This window comes from Bos taurus, chromosome 5 (assembly GCF_002263795.3).
Source record: "Bos taurus isolate L1 Dominette 01449 registration number 42190680 breed Hereford chromosome 5, ARS-UCD2.0, whole genome shotgun sequence".
In the NCBI taxonomy this organism is placed as follows: domain Eukaryota; kingdom Metazoa; phylum Chordata; class Mammalia; order Artiodactyla; family Bovidae; genus Bos; species Bos taurus.
The window spans coordinates 43661292-43684981 of record NC_037332.1 but is presented as its reverse complement, the minus strand read 5'-3'; the positions used below and the strand labels follow the sequence as shown (position 1 = coordinate 43684981).

Sequence of the window (23690 nt, the reverse complement as noted above, 5' to 3'; positions counted from 1 at the left end):
TCCTTCTCCAGGGAATCTTCCCAACGCAGAAATCAAACCCGGGTCTTCTGCATTGCAAAAATCCTCTGCTGCTGCTGCTAAGTCGCTTCAGTCGTGTCCAACTCTGTGTGACCCCATAGATGGCAGCCCACGAGGCTCCCCCATTCCTGGGATTCTCCAGGCAAGAACACTGGAGTGGGTTGCTATTTCCTTCTCCAATGCAGGAAAGTGAAAAGTGAAAGGGAAGCCGTTCAGTTGCGTCTGACTCTTAGCGAACCCATGGACGGCAGCCCACCAGGCTCCTCCATCCATGGGATTTTCTAGGGAAGAGTACTGGAGTGGGGTGCCTTTGCCTTCTCCGAAAATCCTCTAGGTTCTACCTATTCATCCCTCCCTACTTCTTAGTCCTTGGCAGCCCGCTGATCTTTTTACCATCTCCACAGTTTTCCCTTTTCAGAATGTCATATAGTTGGAATCATACAGCATGCAGCCTTTTAAGATTAGATTATTTTATTTAGTCATGTACTTCTTTTCCTCCATATCTGTTCATGGCTTGATAGCTCATTTCCATTTAATGCTGAGTAATGGTTTGTTGTTTGGATATTGGTTCAGTACAGTTCAGTTCAGTCACTCAGTCGTGTCTGACTCTTTGCGACCTCATGAATCGCAGCACGCCAGGCCTCCCTGTCCATCACCAACTCCTGGAGTTCACTCAGACTCACATCCATTGAGTCAGTGATGCCATCCAGCCATCTCATCCTCTGTCGTCCCCTTCTCCTCCTGCCCCTAATCCCTCCCAGCATCAAAGTCTTTTCCAGTGAGTCAGCTCTTCGCATGAGGTGGCCAAAGTACTGGAGTTTCAGTTTTAGCATCATTCCTTCCAAAGAAATCCCAGGGCTGATCTCCTTTAGAATGGACTGGTTGGAACTCCTTGCAGTCCAAGGGACTCTCAAGAGTCTTCTCCAACACCACAGTTCAAAAGCATCTATTCTTCGGTGCTCAGCCTTCTTCACAGTCCAACTCTCACATCCATACATGACCACAGGAAAAACCATAGCCTTGACTAGACGGACTTTTGTTGGCAAAGTCATGTCTCTGCTTTTGAATATGCTATCTAGGTTGGTCATAACTTTCCTTCCAAGGAGTAAGCGTCTTTCAATTTCATGGCTGCTGTCACCATCTGCAGTGATTTTGGAGCCCCAAAAAATAAAGTCTGCCACTGTTTCCCCATCTATTTAACATGAAGTGATGGGACCGGATGCCATGATCTTAGTTTTTTGAATGCTGAGCTTTAAGCCAACTTTTTCACTCTCCACTTTCACTTTCATCAAGAGGCTTTTTAGTTCCTCTTCACTTTCTGCCATAAGGGTGGTGTCATCTGCATATCTGAGGTTATTGATATACCACAGTTTAATTATTCATCCACCTAACTGAAGCATATTTGGTTGCTTCCAAGTTTGGCAGTTATGAATGTATAAACATCTGTGTGCAGGCTTTTGTGTGGCTATGTTTTCAGTTCCTTTGGGTAAATACCAAGGAGTATGATTACTGGATCATGTGGTAAGAATATGTTTGGTTTTGCAAAAAAATTGCTGAAAGTCTTCCAGAGTGGCTGTACCATTTTGTATTCCCACAAGCAATGCATGAGAATTCCCGTTCTCTCCCATCCTTGTCAGTATATATTGTTGTAGTTCTGCTTTTTGGTCCTTCTACTAGGTGTATGGTGGAATCATGTTGTTGCTGTAGTCTGCATTTCCCTGATGACATACAATATGGAACATCTTTTCCTGTGTTCATTTGACATCTCTATAACTTTGGCAAGGTGTCTTTGCAGATCTTTTGCACGCTTTTCAATCAAATTGTTTTCTTACTGTTGAGTTTTAAGAATTCTTTGTATATTTTGGTTAACAGTCCTTTATCAGATGTCTTCTGCAAATATTTTCTCCCAGTCTGTGGCTTGTCTTTTCATTTTTATGTATCCTCATCTTTTATTTGTAGTTCTACAGTTAAATACATTTGTTTCTCATCCCCTGTCTTTAATGTTAAAGCTTCTCCTTTTTTTTCTTGATTATATGAAACTCATTCACTGCTTGATTACTCTGGAAAGCTCATGGGAGATATAGTTTCTAAAGTGTGACAGGTTTATAACTTTTAGTCTTTGGTCTTACATTTGAAGGATACTTTGACTGGATATGAAATTCTCAACTCACATTTTTTTTCCCTTGAGAATGTTAAAAATGTGACTCCATTGTTTTTAGCATAAAATGCTGTTGAAATTTGATACCTATCTGATTTTCTTTACCTGTAGCTGACTTGGCTTTATGTTTAACTTTTTTATAATGGTAACTTCACATATCTTTTTTTTGTCTTTCATGTTTAAATGAATTGGATTTCCCAAGGGGTTTGTGCCCCCACATTAGGTACTTCAATCCCTGGTATCTGCAGTGGACAGATAAGCCCCAAAACATTTGGCTTTGAAAATCAATGGGGCATATGTCCAAGAGACCCAAAAGCTCTAGGGAATTGAGATTCCAATCTGAAAGACTCACACGCAGACTCACCCTAAGACCCAGCACAAAAGCAGCAGTTTGAAAATTACTTAGAGCATAGGTGAGGGAGATTCACTTGTAATCTTAAAACCTCCACCAGAAGGGTAGGCGGATATTGGGACTCTGTGGGAATGGAAGCACTTCTGGTGCTCCCTTCCACATAACTGCTGATTCTGTGGTCTGGGCAGTGTAACCACATTTTCTCAGGGTCTAAGATTTGTGAGGATTCACTTTTACTTAGTTTTGTTGAAGACGTAGTCATTGGTTTCTTCTGATATCCCAGTTGGTGTATTTGGTTTTTAGGAGTTGTTGTTCAGTCACCAAGTCATGTCCAACTCTTCGTGACCCCATGGACTGCAGCACACCAGGCTTCTCTGTCCCTCACCATCTCTTGGAGTTTGCCCAAGTTCATGTGTATTGAATCGGTGATGCCATCCCACCGTCTCATCCTCTCTTGCCCTCTTCTTCTGCCTTCAGTCTTTCCCAGCATCAGGGTCTTTGCCAGTGAGTCAGCTGTTTGCATCAGGTGGCCAAAGTATTGGAATTCCAGCTTCAGCACCAGTCCTTCCAAAGAGTATTCAGGGTTTATTTCCCTTAAGATTAACTGATTTGATCTCCTTGCTGTGCAAGGGACTTTCAAGAGTCTTCTCCAGCACCGCAGTTCGAAAGCATTCATTCTTTGGTGCTCTGCCTTTTTTATGGTCCAGCTGTCACATCTGTACATGACTACTGGAAAGACCATAGCCTTAACTCTATGAACCTTTGTTGGTGACGTGATGTCTTTGCTTTTTAACACACTGTGTAGGTTTGTTATAGCTGTCATGCCAAGAAGCAGTCATCTTCTAATTTCATGACTGCAGTCACCATTGCAGTGATTTTAGGAGTTGGTGGAGAATTTAGAAACTATGCTGCCACCACAATTACAGCACAACTAACTCATTATTTTATTAGTGTATCTGTGGCCAATATATAGGGAGCTTGGATTTTTTTTTAATCTCATAAGTTTGAAAGATAAATTTACATACAAAATTTTTTTTAAATGGCATATTTTAACATCTTAATAAAGGAATTTTTTAGCATCTATTTATTACCTGTTGAGGAGTTATGTATAAATACAGGATTTTTGTCATTAATATTCTTCTTGATTTTAAATGTAATATATATTGCTTGCCTCTGGTTGCAGTGATGAATGGGTATAGTCTCCTAATGGACATTTTTAGACTAACTGCAGTATGGTACATGAAATTATCTATAGGTAAACAATTGTTAAGGTAAACATGAAACAACTTCACTAAACATTAATTGAAATGAACCTGAGTTAATTGAAGAAATTCCTTGCTTGATGGAAACAAATATGTTCAGAGCAAAGTTAAGGGAAAAAAATGAAGTTCTTTAATTGTTTATTTTCACAGGTAATGAATAATTATACTTAATCTTTGGATATTTTATGAAAATTTAATATGTGAGTTAGAATGATTTGTAATTTTAGATTTGCCTGGTTGTTTCCACATAGCAAGTGCTAAATAAAAACTTCCAGTGTGAATGTTGTAGGAGGGGGCAGTATTAATATTTTATAATTTTATTAGTAAAGATTATATAGTCTTCTGAGTCTAACATCAAACTTTGGAAATTAAAAAAAATAAAATGATCAATTTCTCATAGGAACTGAAGTTAAAAGATGAAGAGTGTGAGAGGCTTTCTAAAGTACGAGATCAACTTGGACAGGAGTTGGAGGAACTCACAGCTAGTCTATTTGAGGTTGGTCTATTTATGTCTTGGTCAAGAGCAATGTCTTAATTTTTATATATTGATAGAATTATTATTTGAGGGAATCTTGAAAAAGATATGCTGAGCTTCCATGCGTATTTGTAAGTCCTCTAAAAAAATATTTAAGAAATGTAGAGGCTACAACTTAAAATGATGTAAAAAACTATGGGCTACTAGAATCGCGTGGTTTAAAAATGTGAATGAAAAGAGAGGAGGTAAATTTTAATTTTGATTTTACAAACTATTTAGGGGCTGCTTTCAAGTAACTTTATATGATTCCATAACACAGGTGGAAAACCTTTGAGGTAGTTTTCTGAAAGGGGATGATTTGAGGAACATTATCTCCAGCCTGCCACAGGATCAGAATGTCTCCCTGATTCAAGCAGTGTCTCTCAGTAGGAGTGCCACTGACATTGTAGGACATTAGCATCCTTGCTGTATTAATCAGGGTTTTCCAGGAAACAGAACCAATAGGATGCATGTCTATACATACATATGTCTATATATGTGTAGAAAGAGGCTTATGTAAGGAGGTTGGCAAGTCCAAAACCTGGAGGATGAGTTGGTAGACTAGAGACCCTGGTGTAGTTCCAGTCTCAGTCCAGAGGCCAGAGAACCAGGAGAGCTGATGATGTAGTTCTAGTTTCTAGTTCAAAGGCTGTTAGGCTTGAGACCCAGGAAGAGCTGGTGTTTAAACTTGAGTCTGAAAGCAGAAAGAATTCTCTCTTACTTTTGGGGGATGAGCCTTTTTGTTCTAACAGGCCTTCAGCTGATTGGATGAGCAGCACCCACATTGTGGAGGGCAATCTGCTTTACTCACTTTACCAATTCACATATTAGCTCATCCAGAAGCATCTTCACAGAAACATCCAGAACATCTACCTTAAATGCCTGGGCACCTGGGGCCCAGTCAGGTTGACACACAGAATTAACTGTAACACTTGATGGTGTTTCCAGTATTCTAGTAATACTCCCTCATCATTTTGACAACTTTTAAGTATCCTTGTGGAGGGTGGGGAGAGGATATTATTTTCTAGGTTAAGAACCACTACCTAGCGCACTTCCTTTAGGTTATAAGATCTTTAGCCTTCAGAGGCTCCTTATCAAAAACATTGATGTGTTACTAGAATGGCTAGTGTCATTATCACTTTACCAATATTTTCTTTTTTCCCCTGAAAATTTGTTCTTAAAATTTTTAATGTAAAAATGGATTTTAGGGGAAACGTTTCTTCACCCTTGTTATGTTTGTATATGCAGAATCTTTTTTAGTTTTAGGTATGCATATTTGCTTGCATAGTTGTAATCCTAATATATTTTGTACTTTAAATAACATCTTTTCATGTTACTGCATAGTCAGTGTAATGAAAATCATAATCTATCCAGTGTATATTCCACAGTTGTTATTGTTATAAGTAATATTGCAGAGGATGTTTTCAGAAGTGTGGGCTTTCCATGCCCCGCTCTGCTCACACCCCTTTGCTCTCTCACCTGTCTTTCTTTCATGAATGTTTAAAAACTTTTTTTTTTTGTTTAGTTAGCTAGTTATCAGAGATAATAGGAAGATAAATTTAAGCTTAGAAATAGTGGGAAATTAAAGATCTGGAGAGCTTTCTTGGTGACTTAGATGGCAAGGAATCCGCCTGCATTTCCAGAGACCCAAATTTGATCCCTTGGTCAGAAAGATTCTCTGGAGAAGGGAATGGCAACCCACTCCAGTGTTCTTGCCTGGGAAATCCCTTGGACAGAGAAGCCTAGTGGGCTACAGTCCATGGGGTCTCAGTCAGACATGACTGAGCTACTAACATACAAAGATCTGGAACAGGAGTTATGTAATGTTACATTTTTATATGTAGAAGGAGTGTACAGAAACATAAGGCGTTTCTTTCAGTACTGTCTGGTTAGAAGAAAATTTTATAATATAGTGTTAGTAGATAAGAAAGCAAATACATTATGCTGCTTATGTTAATATTGGTTTCCTACCAGCCTGCCCTTAATTTTAGCCCCCACTTAGTTCCCCCCAGCTGCATGTACATGTCATTTTGTTAGATGAAGTAGGAGAACAAATAGAAACTTTTCCCTGTCTCTAGCAGGATGTGAAGTACCAGAAGTGCAGTTTGTGCAATGAATGAAAAAGTTATCTAAAAAGCATAATTTTGGGGTCCCTAATTTATCTCTGACCTAAGAGTGACTAATAACCTTAACTGTGTGTACTTTCTGGGAAAGAAACTACGCTGATTAAAGATGATTTCAGTAATGAAGAAAATTGTATTCAAACCAACTGCTTACTGAGTTTAGAAAAAAAGTAGAGTAAGTTTTTCTGTGGTCTCAGTTTTGCCTTCATGATCTCAGTTTACCATTGTTTTATGAAAAAATGTTTTTGCTTACATTTTATGTATATGTGTAAATAGTTTTTTTTTTTAAGAATTGAAGATTATTCTGAATAAACTCAATTTATATAATTTTGGTAAGCTTGTAAACTCAGATTAGGAATTTATATATGATGAATGATCTTGAATATAATTATACTTTTGTATTTAGCAAAAAATACAAGATTATAAAGTTGTATATATATGTGTGTGTGTATATATTTTTTCTTATAGTATTATGGATTGTCAGGTAATGCAAAATATAAAGTGAAGTCAGTTGAAAGAATGCTTTACAAAGTAGTCTACATTTAACATGGAAAAAAAAGATATATAGTCTTAAGGTGGTTTTATGTTTTTTCAGCCAATTTTAGTAAATGTCTATGATATGCTTAGTTTCTCTCAACAATGCTGTAAGCACATATAGTACAAATTATTTTGTCTGTGAAGAAAATCATAAGTAGAGTTAAGAAGAATGCTGGGACTCAAATTCATGACCTTGATCTTACTTTTAAGTATGGTGAAAGTCATAAATGGCACTTCCTTTTCTTTCAAGCCACAGAGACAAATTTGAGCATGAACCTTTGTTATGATGAAGATATTGAGAATTCCCTATGCACTAGGCACTGTTCTAAGACATATGTACTTAAATTATGCACATATACTAACACACATCATAATGTTACATACATATAAAACACAAAAGTGTTTATAAAAAGTGAAATAATAAAAATACTTAAATTTTTTATAATACAGAAGTATTCTCATTAAAAAACATTGTATATGTGTATATTTATTTTGTGAGAGCGTTGTGATTGACTCTGTTATCTTGTTTTTGAAAACTTGTTTTAAATTTATGATCCAGATGATAGTGATAGTGAAGTCGCTCAGTTGTGTCTGACTCTCTACAACCCTTTGGACTATAGCCTGCCAGGCTCCTCTGTCCATGGGATTTTCCAGGCAAGAAGAGTACTGGAGTGGGTTGCCATTTCCTTTTCCAATGATGATGTGGTCTAAATTCCATTTTTAAAATTTAGATTTAATGTTACTCATAACTCACAGATATATATACTCATCTGAAAGGAACAAGTACATCTTTTCCTGTAATAAGTCATGATAATGAATTTTCAGTCCCATTGCTAGTTATGTGAAAGTTTTCCCGTAACATTCTCTAGTGAGTTTTTGTCTTTAATGCCAACAAATTGTTTTTGAAAACTAATCAGAAGATGGTGAATAAACACTATTTTTAAAAAAGAAAAAAAAAGATCAACTTAATTTGAACCACTGCTAACCAGAGAGGAAAAAAATTCTGTCTTCCGTGTTTGTAAATATACGGACATGAATGCTTGTATAGATCACAGGTGTGCAAACTATAGCCTGCAGGCCAAAACTGGCCTATATCTACTTTTGTGCAACCTAACAAGCCAAGGTTGGTTTTTACATTTTCAAATGGTAAGAGGAGGAAAAAGAATCGAAAGAGGAATATTTTGTGACGTATGAAAACTCTATGAAACTCATATTTCAGTGCCCATGAATTTTTATTGGAATGGCTATATTCATTGATTGTTTTATTGTCTGTGGCTGCCTTCACACTATAGCAGCAGAGTTGAGTAGTTACAACACAGACCATACAACTTAGAAGCCTGAACTACTTACTATCTGGCCTTTCTAGAAAGTTTACGGACTTTCCTGTGTAGATGATACTTAAATAATTTTTCAGTTTCAGAATGACAGTGATAGAAAAGTTTTCAAGCTCATGTATCTTTTTATGTCTTTCGTCAATTTTTAAAGTCCTATGAATTATCATTTTAGATACTCCTCTTGCCTCATTCTAGCTCTTTTCTCTTTCCTTTTTACACTCCAGTTACATTTATTTTATACCTTTCCAGTATATCCCTTATATCTCTAAGGGGACAAATCACTCCAAGTTTCAGCTCACTTTCCTCAGTTTACTTCTTCTGGATCTTGGTCCTCTGGTTCTTCATTATTTTGTTGCACTCTAATGCCTTCAAGAACATTTTTAAAAAATTTGTCCAGCTTTTAAAAACTGTTCTCTGTAGGAAGTTTGTTCTAAGAAGTTGCATGGTCCGCCATTAATGAAAGCAGAATCCAATTCTAAACATTAAACAAATATTCTCTCCATAGCACATGTTACTTCTGGATTCATAGTTAAAATGTCACTTATCTTGAAGGATCAGATTAGATATACTTATTATTTGAGAACTACCTGTCAAGTAGTATTTTAATGACAGTTACTTGTTAAAATTCAACACTTACTCAGCACATCTGAAATACTTGTTATTTTTAAAAGAAAAATGCTTGTCTCATTATTAAATTTGATAGCTCCTACAGGCTTTGACACAAGATAGCCAGCATAATGGTGCATGGGATATTCTCACAGTTAATCTCGTTATAAGCATTGATAGTAAAGCTTTTCTTATTTAAAACAATATCTGTACATTTATTATAATACAAGGGCACATACAAGGTGCAATGTCATTACATACTCTAAAAGCAAATGAACAAATGGGAGTGCCACCGTGGAATTCTGATGTGGAGAACTTCCACTCTCCCCTGAGCAGTCCTAGTGAGGGTTCTCTTGTCAAACTGTTAAGCAGCTTTGAAGCTGATTTCTTTCCTTCTGCCTTCCATCGCTCTCTTCCGGGTGAACAGTAAATTGAAGTTCTAAGATCTATGCTCTTACATCCTGGGCGATTATTGCAAGCACCCTGTGTACTGTTCCAGTCCACCCTTATATTTTATAGGGATTATTCCATACAGCAGAGTAAGCTTTTTAAAATACAAATAACATAATGTCATTCTCTTTCTTAAAAGGCCATAAGGCTTCATAATGGATTTAGAATAAAATCCAGAATTTGTACTCATATTTTATTTGATTATTAGAATGTCTTCAGAGTGTAAGCTCCTTAAGAGTTATCAGCACCTGGAACGGTAGCTGAGGAAGAGATGTTATGAATAAGTGTTTGATGAATAAATGTTATATGAATAAAGGGGAATTAAATATCTAGAGTTTCATATGCTGCTGCTGCTAAATCGCTTTAGTCGTGTCCGACTCTGTGCGACTCCATGGACGGCAGCCCATCAGGTTCCCCCGTCCCTGGGATTCTCCAGGCAAGAACACTGGAGTGGGTTGCCATTTCCTCCAAAGCATGAAAGTGAAAAGTGAAAGTGAAGTCCCTCAGTCATGTCCGACTCTTAGCGACCCCATGGACTGCAGCCTACCAGGCTCCTCCGTCCGTGGGATTTTCCGGGTGACAGTACTCGAGTGGGGTGCCATTGCCTTCTCCGAGAGTTTCATATATTTGGTACTAAAAAATTAAGATCTTATGAAAGGATAAACTCAACCTTTTTCAATTGCTCTGCACAAAATCAAGATTTAATATCGATTTGTGAGTATTTTTATTGGAAGCTCTAAGGCTTCTCAGCTGTTACTCCTATAAACTACAGCATTACCGATGTGTTAATATTTTTGCTTGTTTCTCCTGTATGTCTTTGCTGTGCATAGTAATATGAATACAAATTATAAAAACCTAATTGCAAAGAAGTTGGGTTTGACATGTGGATCATGACTTTTCCTTCTTTAACATTTGCAGTCTTTACACAAGTATTAATTAAAATGATCAAACTAACCTTGCCTGCCTCTATGGTAATAAAAGAAGGTACCTATTCTTTATTCCTAATAATTGATTTGCCTGATGACAGTTGCTGCTTCAGCTGTTGACATTGAATACTTAATTTTAGGCAAAATTTTGTTAGTGTATCTTTGTTTCAATCATAGACACCCGTTGAAGGATTTTTGAAAACAAATGCTAAATACTTTATTTCCAAAATATGAGATGTTAACTTTTTCAGGAAGCTCATAAGATGGTGAGAGAAGCAAATGTCAAGCAGGCAACAGCAGAAAAACAGCTAAAAGAAGCACAAGGAAAAGTAAGTTTTTGCTGCTTTTAATAGGATACAGAAACTAGTAATTACAGTTTGAAAAATACCTTGACATGTATTGGGTTTGCTCTGATTATAAAAGTACTGCTTACTTTAGAAGATTTTTAAAACTACAAGACACTATAAAGAAGAAAATAGCTACTACATAGATATAATTAATAGTGAACATTTAGTGTACATTTATATTAGAAGCAAATGATTTAAAGCTTTGTGAATCACACATGTTATCAAAAGGATTATATAATTACATTTTAAAGTCAATTATTTTTTAATTCACTAAAAAAGCCACTGAAATGTTACTAGATTTTACTATTTTAGAAATGAACTGCACCTAATCATAAGCTATTTTTAAATATGAAGATTCTGAAAATTTGCATCCGTTCAGTAGCTCAGTCGTGTCCGACTCTTTGTGACCCCATGGACGGCAGCACGCCAGGCTTCCCTGTCTATCACCAGCTCATGGAGCGTGCTGAAACTCATGTCCATTGAGTTGGTGATGTCTACAGCCATACCACCCTGAACGCACCCGATCTCATCGGAAAATCCACATAGTGAAATGTTAAACATTTTGATAATTTAAAAATTTTCATCTGACATTGTGAATAGCAGCTGAATCCAGACTGTATGGGAACATCAAAAGACTGATTAAAGATAAAAAGCCCTCCCAAAAAACCCATTTAGTTTACTTTCCTTTTATTACTCCACAGGAAATACACATTAAACTTATGTTTCATCTCTGAAAGTTACCAAATTGTTAACATTTAGCTGCATCTGTCATAAAACATATTCAGTATATGTGACTGTGTTGATTTCTTTTCAAGATTGATGTACTCCAAGCTGAAGTAGCTGCATTGAAGACCCTTGTATTGTCCAGTTCTCCAACATCACCTACACAAGAGCCTCTGCCAGGTGGAAAGGCACATTTTAAAAAGGGGCATACCAGAAATAAAAGTACAAGCAGTGCTATGAGTGGCAGTCACCAGGACCTCAGTGTGATACAGCCAATTGTAAAAGACTGCAAAGAGGTAACTCGTCCAGGACTGTCCCCTCTGACTCTGTTGATACTTAGTAATTCTCATCACTGAGGTGTTGGTTATGATTTTTGCCAGCAAAACTTTTAATACAAAATATTCAGTATTAAGATGGGGGAGGCTTTGTCTAGAGCTGGCTGCTTTCAGGGATTCTTCAGTTCCCCTCTCTACCTGGCTGACCTTGGAGTACCTGCTGGAAACTTGGTAAGTTTCTTAATCTCGATATTTCATTTAGGGAGCAAACTGTTGTGTGTTGTATAAAGGAGAGTGGGTGACTTTAATGATCTGGCTAGTCAAAATGTATTGCTTGCATGCTCCAGCAAAATATGAACATAAGAAATATATGAAAATATTAGGTGATTTTCTTGAAGAACAGTGCGTTATTTTTACTTAAATTCTGGGAGAAACAATTTTATATCAGTAAGGTAGTCCTGGAGTTAATTCATATAATTAAGCAACAAAAAATAGAACTGATGGTAAGCTTATAATTTTATAAGGTATGTTATGAGGATAGCTGGGATAATGTGCTAATATTTTGAGCTGTTTTGAGTAAAAATTGTGTAATTGTAAAATAGTTTTTACTTACATGTGATAAGAAAGCATGTCCAAAGGGATTGATCACTAATTAACAAGCAGCCTTCTCCCATTTTTTTTCTTGAAAGTTGTATTTTACATTGTTGAATTCAAGTCTCTCATTAATCTTGAAGAAGCTTTGCTTATTTAGATTTTTACATAGAAGCCAGGAGTTTATTGAATTTGAATAACCAGGGTTGTTGCTCATTTTAATTGAATTGTATATTGTTTAGTTATTCATAAGAAAAAAAGATGCTGGTGGGAGAGAAGTTCAATACTTGGTTAAATCTGAATGTGATGAAATTAAAATTCACACTGGTTTCTGTTAAATATTTAAGAAACGTTTTTAGTCATAACTTTAATTCTGATTTCTTTCAGTATTGATAGCATTTTTAATTGCTTGGTACAACTTGTATTTTTGCTGTGGTGTCTCAGTGTGTGTAATTATGTACCCTTTTCTCCCTGTTTTTTACACTAAGAACATTTAGATGTTTCTCATGGAACGTTTTAAAGTTTGTATTTATGAAATTCCTTAAAATATGCATATAGGCGGCATATAACATTTTGCTTTCTGGCTATATCTTGTATTGTAATATTTTCTGTAAAACTTGTCAAAATGTTCTATTAGACAAAGGAAACACATAAATTTGAACTGTGTAAATCTTAGATATAACAGTTGGACAGAAAATGGAATATGTCCATGTTTCTATAGAAAATGTGATGGGGCATTCAGTCATGACTTTACAGTGTATCTTCTGAAAGCACTGAGAACACGTGCATGCATGCACACAGTTAGGTGAGACTTTGAGATCAAGTCACTCTAATGTGAACTTTTACTGGCTTCTTGCTTGGTAACCTTGGTCAAGTTATTTTCTCTCTCTAAACTCTAGTTTTCTTATCTATAAATGGAGATTATAATATTTATCTTGCCCAGCTTTGAGGATTAAATGTTTGTGAAGTGCTTATTACTATAGTTCCTGACAGAGTCAGCTCTTAATAAGTAGTTTAAATTATTGCCTTTCAACTAGAATCTTTTCTCAGAACACTACTTACCCACTTTGGGTTTTATATCCATCAAAGGGTAGACTTTACAAAGAAAATTAATTTGAAAATGTATTACTTATCTGCTAATAATTTTATCCTTTTGCCTTTAGCTTTGATTCAAGGAATTTATGGATTGGATGAAAAAAATTCACATTGAGATTGCTATTATACACCTTAGAGGGAAGTCTCTAGGAAAGCTGGGGTACAGCCAGTCTTTGGTTACTTTCACATTAGACTACACACAATCTGAGCTGTCCTGGAGGCTGTAGGTTTGGTTGCTTTCACACAGACTACACGCACATCTGAGCTGTCCTGGAGGCCGCAGGTTTGGTTACTTTCACATAGACGACACGCACATCTGAGCTGTCCTGGAGGCCGCAGGTGCAGTCAGTGTTTCATTCACAGGGCGGCTAGTGCCTCTGGACAGGAGTGGCTTAGAGTTGCGGGCGGCTGAGGGACACTGCTCTGTGTTTGGGTGGCTGGGGGCTGGGTGGACCTTTATATGCTGATGTGCAGTATTGAGCTGGGCTGGGGGAATCCAAAGAGAAGAATACTTGGGAAAAATTATTAAATTGGAAGGAAAGAGAAGAGACAACTGGAAGAGTGAATAGGAAGACCGGTGCCAGCTAGATTATTGGTAATTCAGATGGGAGATACTAGATGTTGAAATGGCAAAAAAAATCTAAATGAATGTTGTGTATTTGAGATAGTCAATTTAGGAGGCTGTGTGTGTGTGCTGCTTTTAGTTTTGCAGCTTATAGAGTAAAAATTTTGAAAATTCTGGAAATGCCTTAAATAGCTGAACAGGTGGTGTCACTTTTGACCCCAAAATAGATTTCACAATTTGGTCAGCCTCTGTTTAAACACTTGTTTTAATTAACTTGGCTCCAAATTGTTTGTTTTCAGAAAACTTTTGTATTCAGAACAGTGTGCACCTGTGTCTTAAGAAGAACTCCAACATTAGTGTTACACTCTTTTTGGTGGATAGGTAATGGTAGTGATCTTTGACACCGTAGTGATTACATTGAAAAGCACCCCCTAGTTATTTGGGAGTTTGGATTGTTTTTTAAAAAGAATGAAATATTGCCATTTGTAGCAACGTAAATGGACCTAGAGAGTATCATACTCACTGAAGATGTCAGAAAGAAAAACACAGATATGATCACTTATATGTGAAATCCTAAAAAAGGTACAAATGAATTTATTTACAAAACAGAAACAGACTCACAGACATAGAAGGGATCTTATGGTTGCCAAAGGGGAAAGGCTGAGAGAGGGATAAGTTAGAAGGATGAGATTAACAGATATACACCACTGTATATAAAATAAGCCAAGAATTTACTGTATAGTACAGGGAACCATGGGCTTCTCTGGTGGCTCAGTGGGGAAGATCTTGCCTGCCAGTGCAGGAGAGGCAGGTTCAATCCCTGGGTGGGGAAGATCGCCTGGAGAAGGAAATGGCAATCCACTCCAGTATTCTTGCCTGGGAAAATCTCATGGACAGAGGAACCTGGCGAGCTACACTCCAGGGGGTTACTAAAGGGTTGGACATGACTTAGCAGCTAAAACAACAACAGGGAACTATATTCAATACCTTATAATAATCTATAATGGAAAGAATTTGAAAAAAAATGTTTAATTGAATCACTTTGCTATACACCCGAAACAAACAATATTGTAAATCAGCTATACTTCAATTAAAAAATTGCTATCCTGTATTATAACTAATCAAGAATGGTTCAATTGTTATTTTAAATAAAGAGTATTTGTTTTTTGGTAATATATTAATTAGGTTTTGGTTTTATAAAGTGATTTTTTGTTTGTACTTTTTAAAAAGTTATTTTATGTTTTCTTTTGTCAGGCTGACTTATCCCTGTATAATGAATTCAGATCTTGGAAGGATGAACCCACAATGGATAGAACCTGTCCTTTCTTAGACAAAATCTATCAGGAAGATATCTTTCCTTGTTTAACCTTCTCAAAAAGTGAGGTAATTTAAAAAAAAACTTTAATAGAAATGCATTAGAGTTGTTCCTATACCTTTTACTTAGACATGTTACATATTTTACTATCTCTTACACAGATAATTTATAAAATGTCATGTTTTACCATTTTCTCCATTCCATATTAGGATCATAATAATTTCTTGGCATTCACTTACTGAGCCTCCTTCCTTATTTGAGCAGAGGATCACTCACACTGCAGTGTGTTTTGCACTGGAGTGAAGTATTAAGTATGTTAAGGGGGTAGGGCTTATTTCTTAACTTTTAGTCCAAGAGTCAGTGTAAAGGAATTTCTGTATACTTCAGGCTGTTTGTTTGGTTTATCCATATGTGATTTTAAAACTCCTGTTTAGTTCCTTCATCATTAAAATGGGGGAAAAAATGCCTTCCTTGCCCGTGTCTCAGGTTTGTTAAGACAAAACGAAGTCAATTAAGTAGATAGAAAAACTTCCCTGGTGGCTCAGACGGTAAAGCATTTGCCTGCAATGTAGGAGACCCAGGTTCTACCCCTGGGTTGGGAAGATCCCTTAGAAAAGGGAAGGCTACGCACTCCAGTATTCTTGCCTGGAGAACTCCATGGACAGAGGAGCCTGGTGGGCTACAGTCCATGGAGCTTCAAAGAGTCAGGCATGACTGTGTGACTAACACTTTGACACTTTCAAGTAGACAGAAAACCTTAAAACACTATGCAAATGTAAGGTCATAACTTCAATTTGTTCTTACATGTGGAAGGTTTGTCTACAAATATCCAGTCAATAAATGTTTTAAGAAAGTTAATCCTACGAGTCTTCAGAGAATTTAATTACAACACTACTTGTAAGGAGAAGAGGAAGAATAAAATGCTTTTGATATATAGCTGTTAGTCATTATGGCTCTGGCCCTAATTTTAGGTGGATTGCTACGTATAAGTAATCTTGCCAGAATAAAGTAGTTTGCCCATTTCATCAATTGTTTATCAGTTACTACCGTCTCCATCTGGGCATTTAATATTTGATAATTCATTTAATTCTTTTGTGTACTCTTGTGCACATAAATACAATTGGTGTATTTATGTGATCATTAAATATATAGTTCTGTTTAATATATATTGCTCTAATATGATGACCAGTATTAAAAAATAATGCATAAATTTAGTAAAATCAAGCATTAAGATATTCATTTTGAAGTGACTTTAATAGTGGATGTGATAAGGGGTGATCTGGAATTAATGTCTTTAATTTCCTTCCAGAAAATGAGAAAAGTTATTTAGCTGTAACTGAATCACTTTTCATAACAATATCAGAGTTATAAAAGAATTCAAACCAAGCTTGTGTGGTTTCTTTCTTTTTCATTAGCTAAGGCAAATCTAGGGGAACTTGGGGAAAAATAATTTTTAAACATCAGTTTACTGTGAACTAGAATTTTTACATTTTCCTGTCAGCATCTAATATTTTTCTGTGTTCTTTGAAGTTGGCTTCAGCTGTTCTGGAGGCTGTGGAGAACAACACTTTAAGCATTGAACCAGTGGGATTACAACCTGTTCGATTCGTGAAAGCATCTGCAGTTGAATGCGGAGGACCAAAGTATGTTTTCACAATCATGTCTTGTGGAAGAATACTGAGTTTTAAAAATTTTATGTGTTGTAGTTATTCTAATTTTTTCTGGTTTTAAATATGGTTAAATCTCTCGTCAGTTTTCTGTTTAGAGTCTGTGCAGTCCAGAGACCAACCCGCAGGCAGTGTGGGGATTTCAGATGTATCGTCAGTGGAGAGCTCTTTAATTACAGACCTGTACGTGGGATCCAGGTAGATCAGGTGTCAGAAACTTTTTTTGTAAACCACATATTGTAATCTATTACCTGATTATGAAATCTCTTTAATGGGTCATAAGCGGATTTTTTTTGTTGTTGTACTTTTCATGTTCTGGGCTTTTTGTATAAAATATTTCTTCTTGAAATTTGCTTCAAAAATAATTTGAAAAGACAGTGAATTAGACCAGGTATTACCAAGCATGAAAACAGGGTACCAAAAGACTTGGCTAGTACTTTTCTTCAGTAGTCTCATTGTAAAGCTTTCTCACTTTGGTAAAGAAACAGTTCTGTCTTCATGTGTAAGAAATATTTGACAGTTGTGTACCTTCACGGGTGACCACATTTCATAGCAGAACAAGCCTTTTTCCAACCAGTTCTGGGAGAAAAAGATTGAAACCAGCAGTACCCAAAACCTTTGGGACAGCTGTTTAAAAGGTGACTTTGAAAGATTTAGGGGAAGCTGCTTAGTTGGTTAAAAACTAGATCAGTATAAGGGGACTGAAGAGCCTAGGAGAGCTCATGTGCGTGCATGCTAAGTCACTCAGTTGTGTCCCAGTCTCTGCCACCCCATGGACCATATAGCCTGCCAAGCTCCTCTGTCCATGAGATTCTCCAGGCAAGAATACTGGAGTGTGTTGTCATAGCCTCATCCAGGGGATCTTCCCCACCCAGGGATCGAACCCACATCTCTTATGTCTCCTGCAGGTTCTTTACCACTAGGAGGCCCAAGAGAGCTCCTAGCTAGCAACAGTTGAATCCTGTCAGGCAGGCTATTTGAAGGCAGAAGAGGAAACAGCTGGTTGAGATTAACTGCTAGGTCTGTTAAAACCAGTTGTGGGAGTTGTGTCGTTCTTCCTGTTTCCTGTTATGCACATTGCACTCTCAGCAGGATCAGTCAGTGCTGGTATTTGGGTAACTTATTTTTTTAGTCCTGTGTTTGTTCGTGAGCCGCAAGTCTGTCTACCTAGAGTTGTGTCCTGTTTTACACTCCCATGCAACCCACTCTTGCCTGGAAAATCCCATGGATGGAGGAGCCTGGTGGGCTGCAGTCCATGAGGTCGCTAATAGTTGGACACGACTGAAGCGACTTAGCAGCAGCAGCCACACTTGTAGTATGGTGGCCTCTGAATTTTGGGGAAGAGATTTACATTCCTAAATTCTACTCATCAACAAACTCCTATCGTTAATGATAGCAGTTTTTGTAGTTCTAAGTTTTGTGTTATACCTTATTTTACAAATAGCAGTTTTTATTGTAGGATTTTAAATTTATGGTTGCATTGTATCTATCCCACATATTAAATGTGCAGTATCATCAAATGAAGTCTCAGTTACAGTATATTTTTACAATATTTTAGTAAAATAATTATACTGAATGAAAGTGAAAGTCACTCAATCATGTCCACCTGTTTGTGACCCCATGGACTATACAGTCCATGGAATTCTCCAGGCCAGGATACTCTAGTGGGTAGCCTTTCCCTTCTCCAGGGGATCTTTCCAACCCAGGGATCAAATCCAGGTCTGCATTGCAGGTGGATTCTTTACCAGATGAGCCACAAGGGAAGCCCAAGAATTCTGGAGTGGGTAGCCTGTCCCTTCTCCCGCGGATCTTCCCAACCCAGGAATCAAAGGGGGTCTCCTGCATTGCAGGTGGATTCTTTACCAACTGAGCTATTTAGGGAACAATTAAGGGTATTGTTGTGCTTGTGGAAATGGGGCCAGAAGCCAAGATGTTTGCAGTGCATATTGTGTGGAGAAAACCAAAGGAAAATGTTGTCTTTTTTTTTTTTTTTTTGAATGAAACGTGAAGTATGGCCCCGGCTAAGGCTCTTGTGGATGAGATTGTCAAGACAGTCACTAAGTGAATGGCATAGTGCTCTGGGAATTTTGTGGAAGGCAAAGTCATTCCACTGGTGGTGATCAGAACTGTTATTAGAGGGGCTTTGGTTTGATCTGGGTTTTAGAAGTATGGATGGAATTTGGATAACAAAGACTGAAGAAGGAAACAAGGTAACTGCGTTCAGTGGATGATGAGTGTACGGGGAGGAAAGATGTGTAAAGAAAGGAGTTAGAGGTGACTGGATGGGTGATGTGAACTTTTGGAAGTTAATAGGGCTCTGGTTTACAAGCTGATAGATGCAGACTTAGACACGTTGACATTCTTGAGTGAAAATGGCAAGCAAGGATTTGAAATCTTGGGACTAGAGCTATTGAGATACTGAGATATGTTTTTTTTTTTTTTTTAAATCGGAATTAGAGGTCAGAAGACTTAGCGTTGAATTCTAGCTCAAATAAAAATATATTAGCTTCAGAAATGAAATAAACACTTTATTATTTTAAAAGTTGATACTTAAAACCATTTTACCTGAGTCATTTGAAAGTTAGAAAAATAGTGGACAAACAGATATATGTCTGCTTCCAGAAGAGCGGTGTAAAGGTGATTTTTATCAGTTTGATGGTTACTTTTTTCTCTTGTGTAAATTATGCTTAAAATAGTATAGTTCTAAGGACTTTTAACACTTGTGCCTTAAATTTCTTGATCGTCCATCCTCAAGCTAGTAGTAGTGCTTTTAAATATTATTATAGATCATTAAAGACATTTTCTAATAAAGGAACAGTGAGGTGAAATCTCTTTGAAAAGGTAAGAATTCTTCTGTGATTCGAATGGCCAGAATTATTCTTTTTTAAGTAACCATTTGTTGTGTGTTTGCTTAATATGGAGCCACATTCATTTCATATTTCTCGTAAGTATAGCTGAAAATTCAACGTCTAGTTAATACATTTTTCTTTATGACTTATAATGTCCTATAAAATGCTATTGGCCACTTTATTTTACTTTAGAGCTACACTAAGTTTGCATTGACAAGAAGTGGTAGCTGTCTTTAGTCAAGCTTCTAATTTAGCAGGGTGATAGCTGGGCTTCTGTGAGTCCAACCTGATCTTGTTGAGCAAGTAGAGTGACAGGTGGCCTTCACTTAACCAGCAACCACTGAATGTCTGCTCTCTGCCAGGTGGATACTTATTGTCAGGCATTTAAAGATGAATACAGTACATTCCCTGCTCTCAAGAGGCTTTCACCCTATTGTAGCCTGAAAACCCTCATACATGTTGTAGTATGCAAAGAAGAAGGTCTGTATGTCTAAATGTAGTATGTACTCTTTGTGTAATTATAATTGTTAAGATGCAGTGTATTTGTAAGATATCTTATTCCTTTGTATTTCTCAGGCCTAGGTGCCATGTTAAATGCATATACACCAACCCAACACACCAAAAAGTATCCCATCTGGAAACTGTTGTCCTGCAGGGTATCAGTAGCATGTTTTGAGACTTGAACAGTTACTTTTAAGTTTTTTTCAACTAAGACAGAAGTTGAGATCAGATCAGTCGCTCAGTCGTGTCCGACTCTTTGCGACCCCATGAATCGCAGCACGCCAGGCCTCCCTGTCCATCACCAACTCCCGGAGTTCACTCAGACTCACATCCATTGAGTCAGTGATGCCATCCAGCCATCTCATCCTCTGTTGTCCCCTTCTCCTCCTGCCCCCAATCCCTCCCAGCATCAGAGTGTTTTCCAATGAGTCAACTCTTCACATGAGGTGGCCAAAGTACTGGAGTTTCAGCTTTAGCATCATTCCTTCCAAAGAAATCCCAGGGCTGATCTCCTTCAGAATGGACTGGTTGGATCTCCTTGCAGTCCAAGGGACTCTCAAGAGTCTTCTCCAACACCACAGTTCAAAAGCATCAATTCTTCGGCACTCAGCCTTCTTCACAGTCCAACTCTCACATCCATACATGACCACAGGAAAAACCATAGCCTTGACTAGACAAACCTTTGTTGGCAAAATAATGTCTCTGCTTTTGAATATGCTATCTAGGTTGGTCATAACTTTCCTTCCAAGGAGTAAGCGTCTTTTCATTTCATGGCTGCAGTTGAAGTCCCAGTGGAAAGCTGTGACCTGCCCTGCAGCTGATTACTTATTTGTAACTTTGTTCCTGGTTAGGACATATATTAGAGAAGGAAAAGGCAACCCACTCCAATACTCTTGCCTGGAAAATCCCATGGATGGAGGAGCTGGTAGGCTACAGTCCAAGGGATCTCAAAGAGTCGGATATGACTGAGCGACTTCATTTCACTTACTTCATACTTTATCACCAAAGAAGGAAATGGCAACCCACTCCAGTATTCTTGCCTGGAGAATCCCATGGACAGGGGATCCTGGCGGGCCATGGTCCATGGGGTCGCAGAGAGTTGGACATGACTGAAGTGACTGAGCAAGGACATATATTAAAACATCTGGCTTTTATTTCTAGAACCATACTGAATGCTATGCCTGTAAATTTCTACTAGAATGTAAGCCCTAGAGGGTAGGGCTTTTGTCTTGGTCATCTTCACAGAGTGCCTGATAAAGGGTAGGTTGTCAAATATTTGTTGTCTGAATGAGTGTGTAACTTGTTCAGAAGGTAGGGGCAAAATGCTTTTAATTTTTTAAAACTAAAATTTATCCTTATTTTACAGAAAATGTGCTCTCACAGGTCAGAGCAAGTCCTGTAAACACAGAATTAAACTAGGGGACTCAAGTAACTACTACTACATTTCTCCTTTTTGCAGATACAGGGTAAGTAATGTAACCGTGAATTTTAATAAAGCTCTCTTTGACATGAAACATTTGACTGTTTAACATTCTTTTCTTTTTGGCCCAGATCACTTCTGTCTGTAACTTTTTCACATACATTCGGTACATTCAGCAGGGACTTGTGAAACAGCAAGATGGTGAGTGTCAATTCATTATAAAATATTTGCATGAAAGTTAAGTAAAAAGTATAGGACATAATAGTAATGCTCAAATAAACATTATTGGTACATGTATATTGAATCTCTTTTATAGGTCTAATGTGTGAAGAATTTGGGAATAAAAGCATCTTTTAAAACATGTTGTATTTAATCCTTAGATTTGCCGCATTTTACTCTAATCTTGAGTTTGAAGCAGGATCAGTTTTAACGTTTAAGGAATATATGATAAACCAGATGGTAAATGTGAGAGGAGCATAAAGCCCATTGAAAATACTCCTTAAGAAAACTGAGTGAAGTAAGCCAGAAAGAAAAACACCAATACAGTATACTAACACATATATATGGAATTTAGAAAGATGGTAACAATAACCCTGTATACGAGACAGCAAAAGAGACACTGATGTATAGAACAGTCTTATGGACTCTGTGGGAGAGGGAGAGGGTGGGAAGATTTGGGAGAATGGCATTGAAACGTGTGTACTATCATGTATGAAACGAGATGCCAGTCCAGGTTCGATGCACGATACTGGATGCTTGGGGCTGGTGCACTGGGACGACCCAGAGGGATGGTATGGGGAGGGAGGAGGGTTCAGGATGGGGAACACATGTATACCTGTGGCGGATTCATTTCGATATTTGGCAAAACTAATACAATATTGTAAAGTTTAAAAAAAAAAGAAAACTGAACAAGCTCTAAATGTGATCAGGCTTATTTTAATTAGTGGAGCCCACAAGGCACTAAGCTTTTTCTGTATTTTCTCCTTTCACGTATGAGTTAATAAAGTAGTTGTGAGGGTAATTCCAAATGGAGTAAAGATCACTGTCTTCTAAATCAACAGAAACGTGTAGATGATATATCCAGAGAGCTAACCTAGTGCCAGGGTGGCAGCATTTTTAATTGTAGTCTTTCATGATCAGTTATGGTTTTATAGTCGGATGTCTTAAATACCAGCCATAGAAACTAACATGACCTGACAGCTCCAAAATATATATATTTTTAATACATATGGTTGTTTTAAAACAGAAATAGCAGATACTGAGCTAGGGACAAGTCCATGCCAATTTTGTATTTGAAGTTGTGGAGAATTTTCTTGTTTATCTTTTTCTAGACCCTGAAAATTTTCTTATACTGAAAAACTGGTAAAAGCCTACTGTGTTTTAGTGATGTAAACCAGTGAATGTTAACCCTTTGGAAGAATTAGTTGTGTTGGTAAAAACTTAAGTTTAGCATTTTCAAACTCTGGTATATAAAACAGTCATTTGTTTATAATCCCATGTAATTAGGGTTTTTTTGGGTTTTTTTTGGTAATTAGGTTTTAATGCCTAAAAGAATAGGGGTGAAATCTGTCTCTAATCAATATTGAATTTAAAAAGGCTGCAGAGCATACAAGCAGTCTTTAAACTGTACAGTACTTTTTATGACTGATAAAAATGCGAAGTCAAGTGGGCCTTAGGGAAGCATCACTATGAACAAAGCTAGTGGAAGTGATGGAATTCTAAGGAATTTCAGATCCTTAAAAATGATGCTATTAAAGCGCTGCACTCAATATGCCAGCAAATTTGGAAAACTCAGCAGTGGCCACAGGACTGGAAAAGGTCAGTCTTCATTCCAATCCCAAAGAAAGGCAATGCCAAAGAATGCTCAAACTACCACACAATTGCACTCATCTCACATGCTAACAAAATTCTCCAAGCTAGGCTTCAACAGTGCATGAACCATGAACTTCCAGATGTTCCAGCTGTATTTAGAAAAGGCAGAGGAACCAGAGATCAAATTGCCAGCATCCGCTGGATCATCGAGAAAGCAAGAGAGTTCGAGAAAAACAGCTACTTCTGCTTT

At 37.3% G+C, this 23690-nt stretch overlaps 1 protein-coding gene across 8 annotated transcripts in view; it reads left to right on the top strand.

The window, feature by feature from the left end:
- RAB3IP (RAB3A interacting protein) overlaps positions 1-23690 on the top strand; it is a 56601-nt gene that overhangs the window by 28623 nt on the left and 4288 nt on the right. For 6 of the 8 annotated variants that reach the window (XM_005206456.5, NM_001046347.2, XM_024991889.2 and 3 more), the window contains 7 exon segments: positions 4191-4286; positions 10532-10609; positions 11443-11646; positions 15131-15259; positions 16722-16834; positions 21575-21674; positions 21760-21829. In XM_005206456.5, the coding sequence (XP_005206513.1) occupies positions 4191-4286; positions 10532-10609; positions 11443-11646; positions 15131-15259; positions 16722-16834; positions 21575-21674; positions 21760-21829 (790 nt within the window). 8 annotated transcript variants of the gene reach the window in all.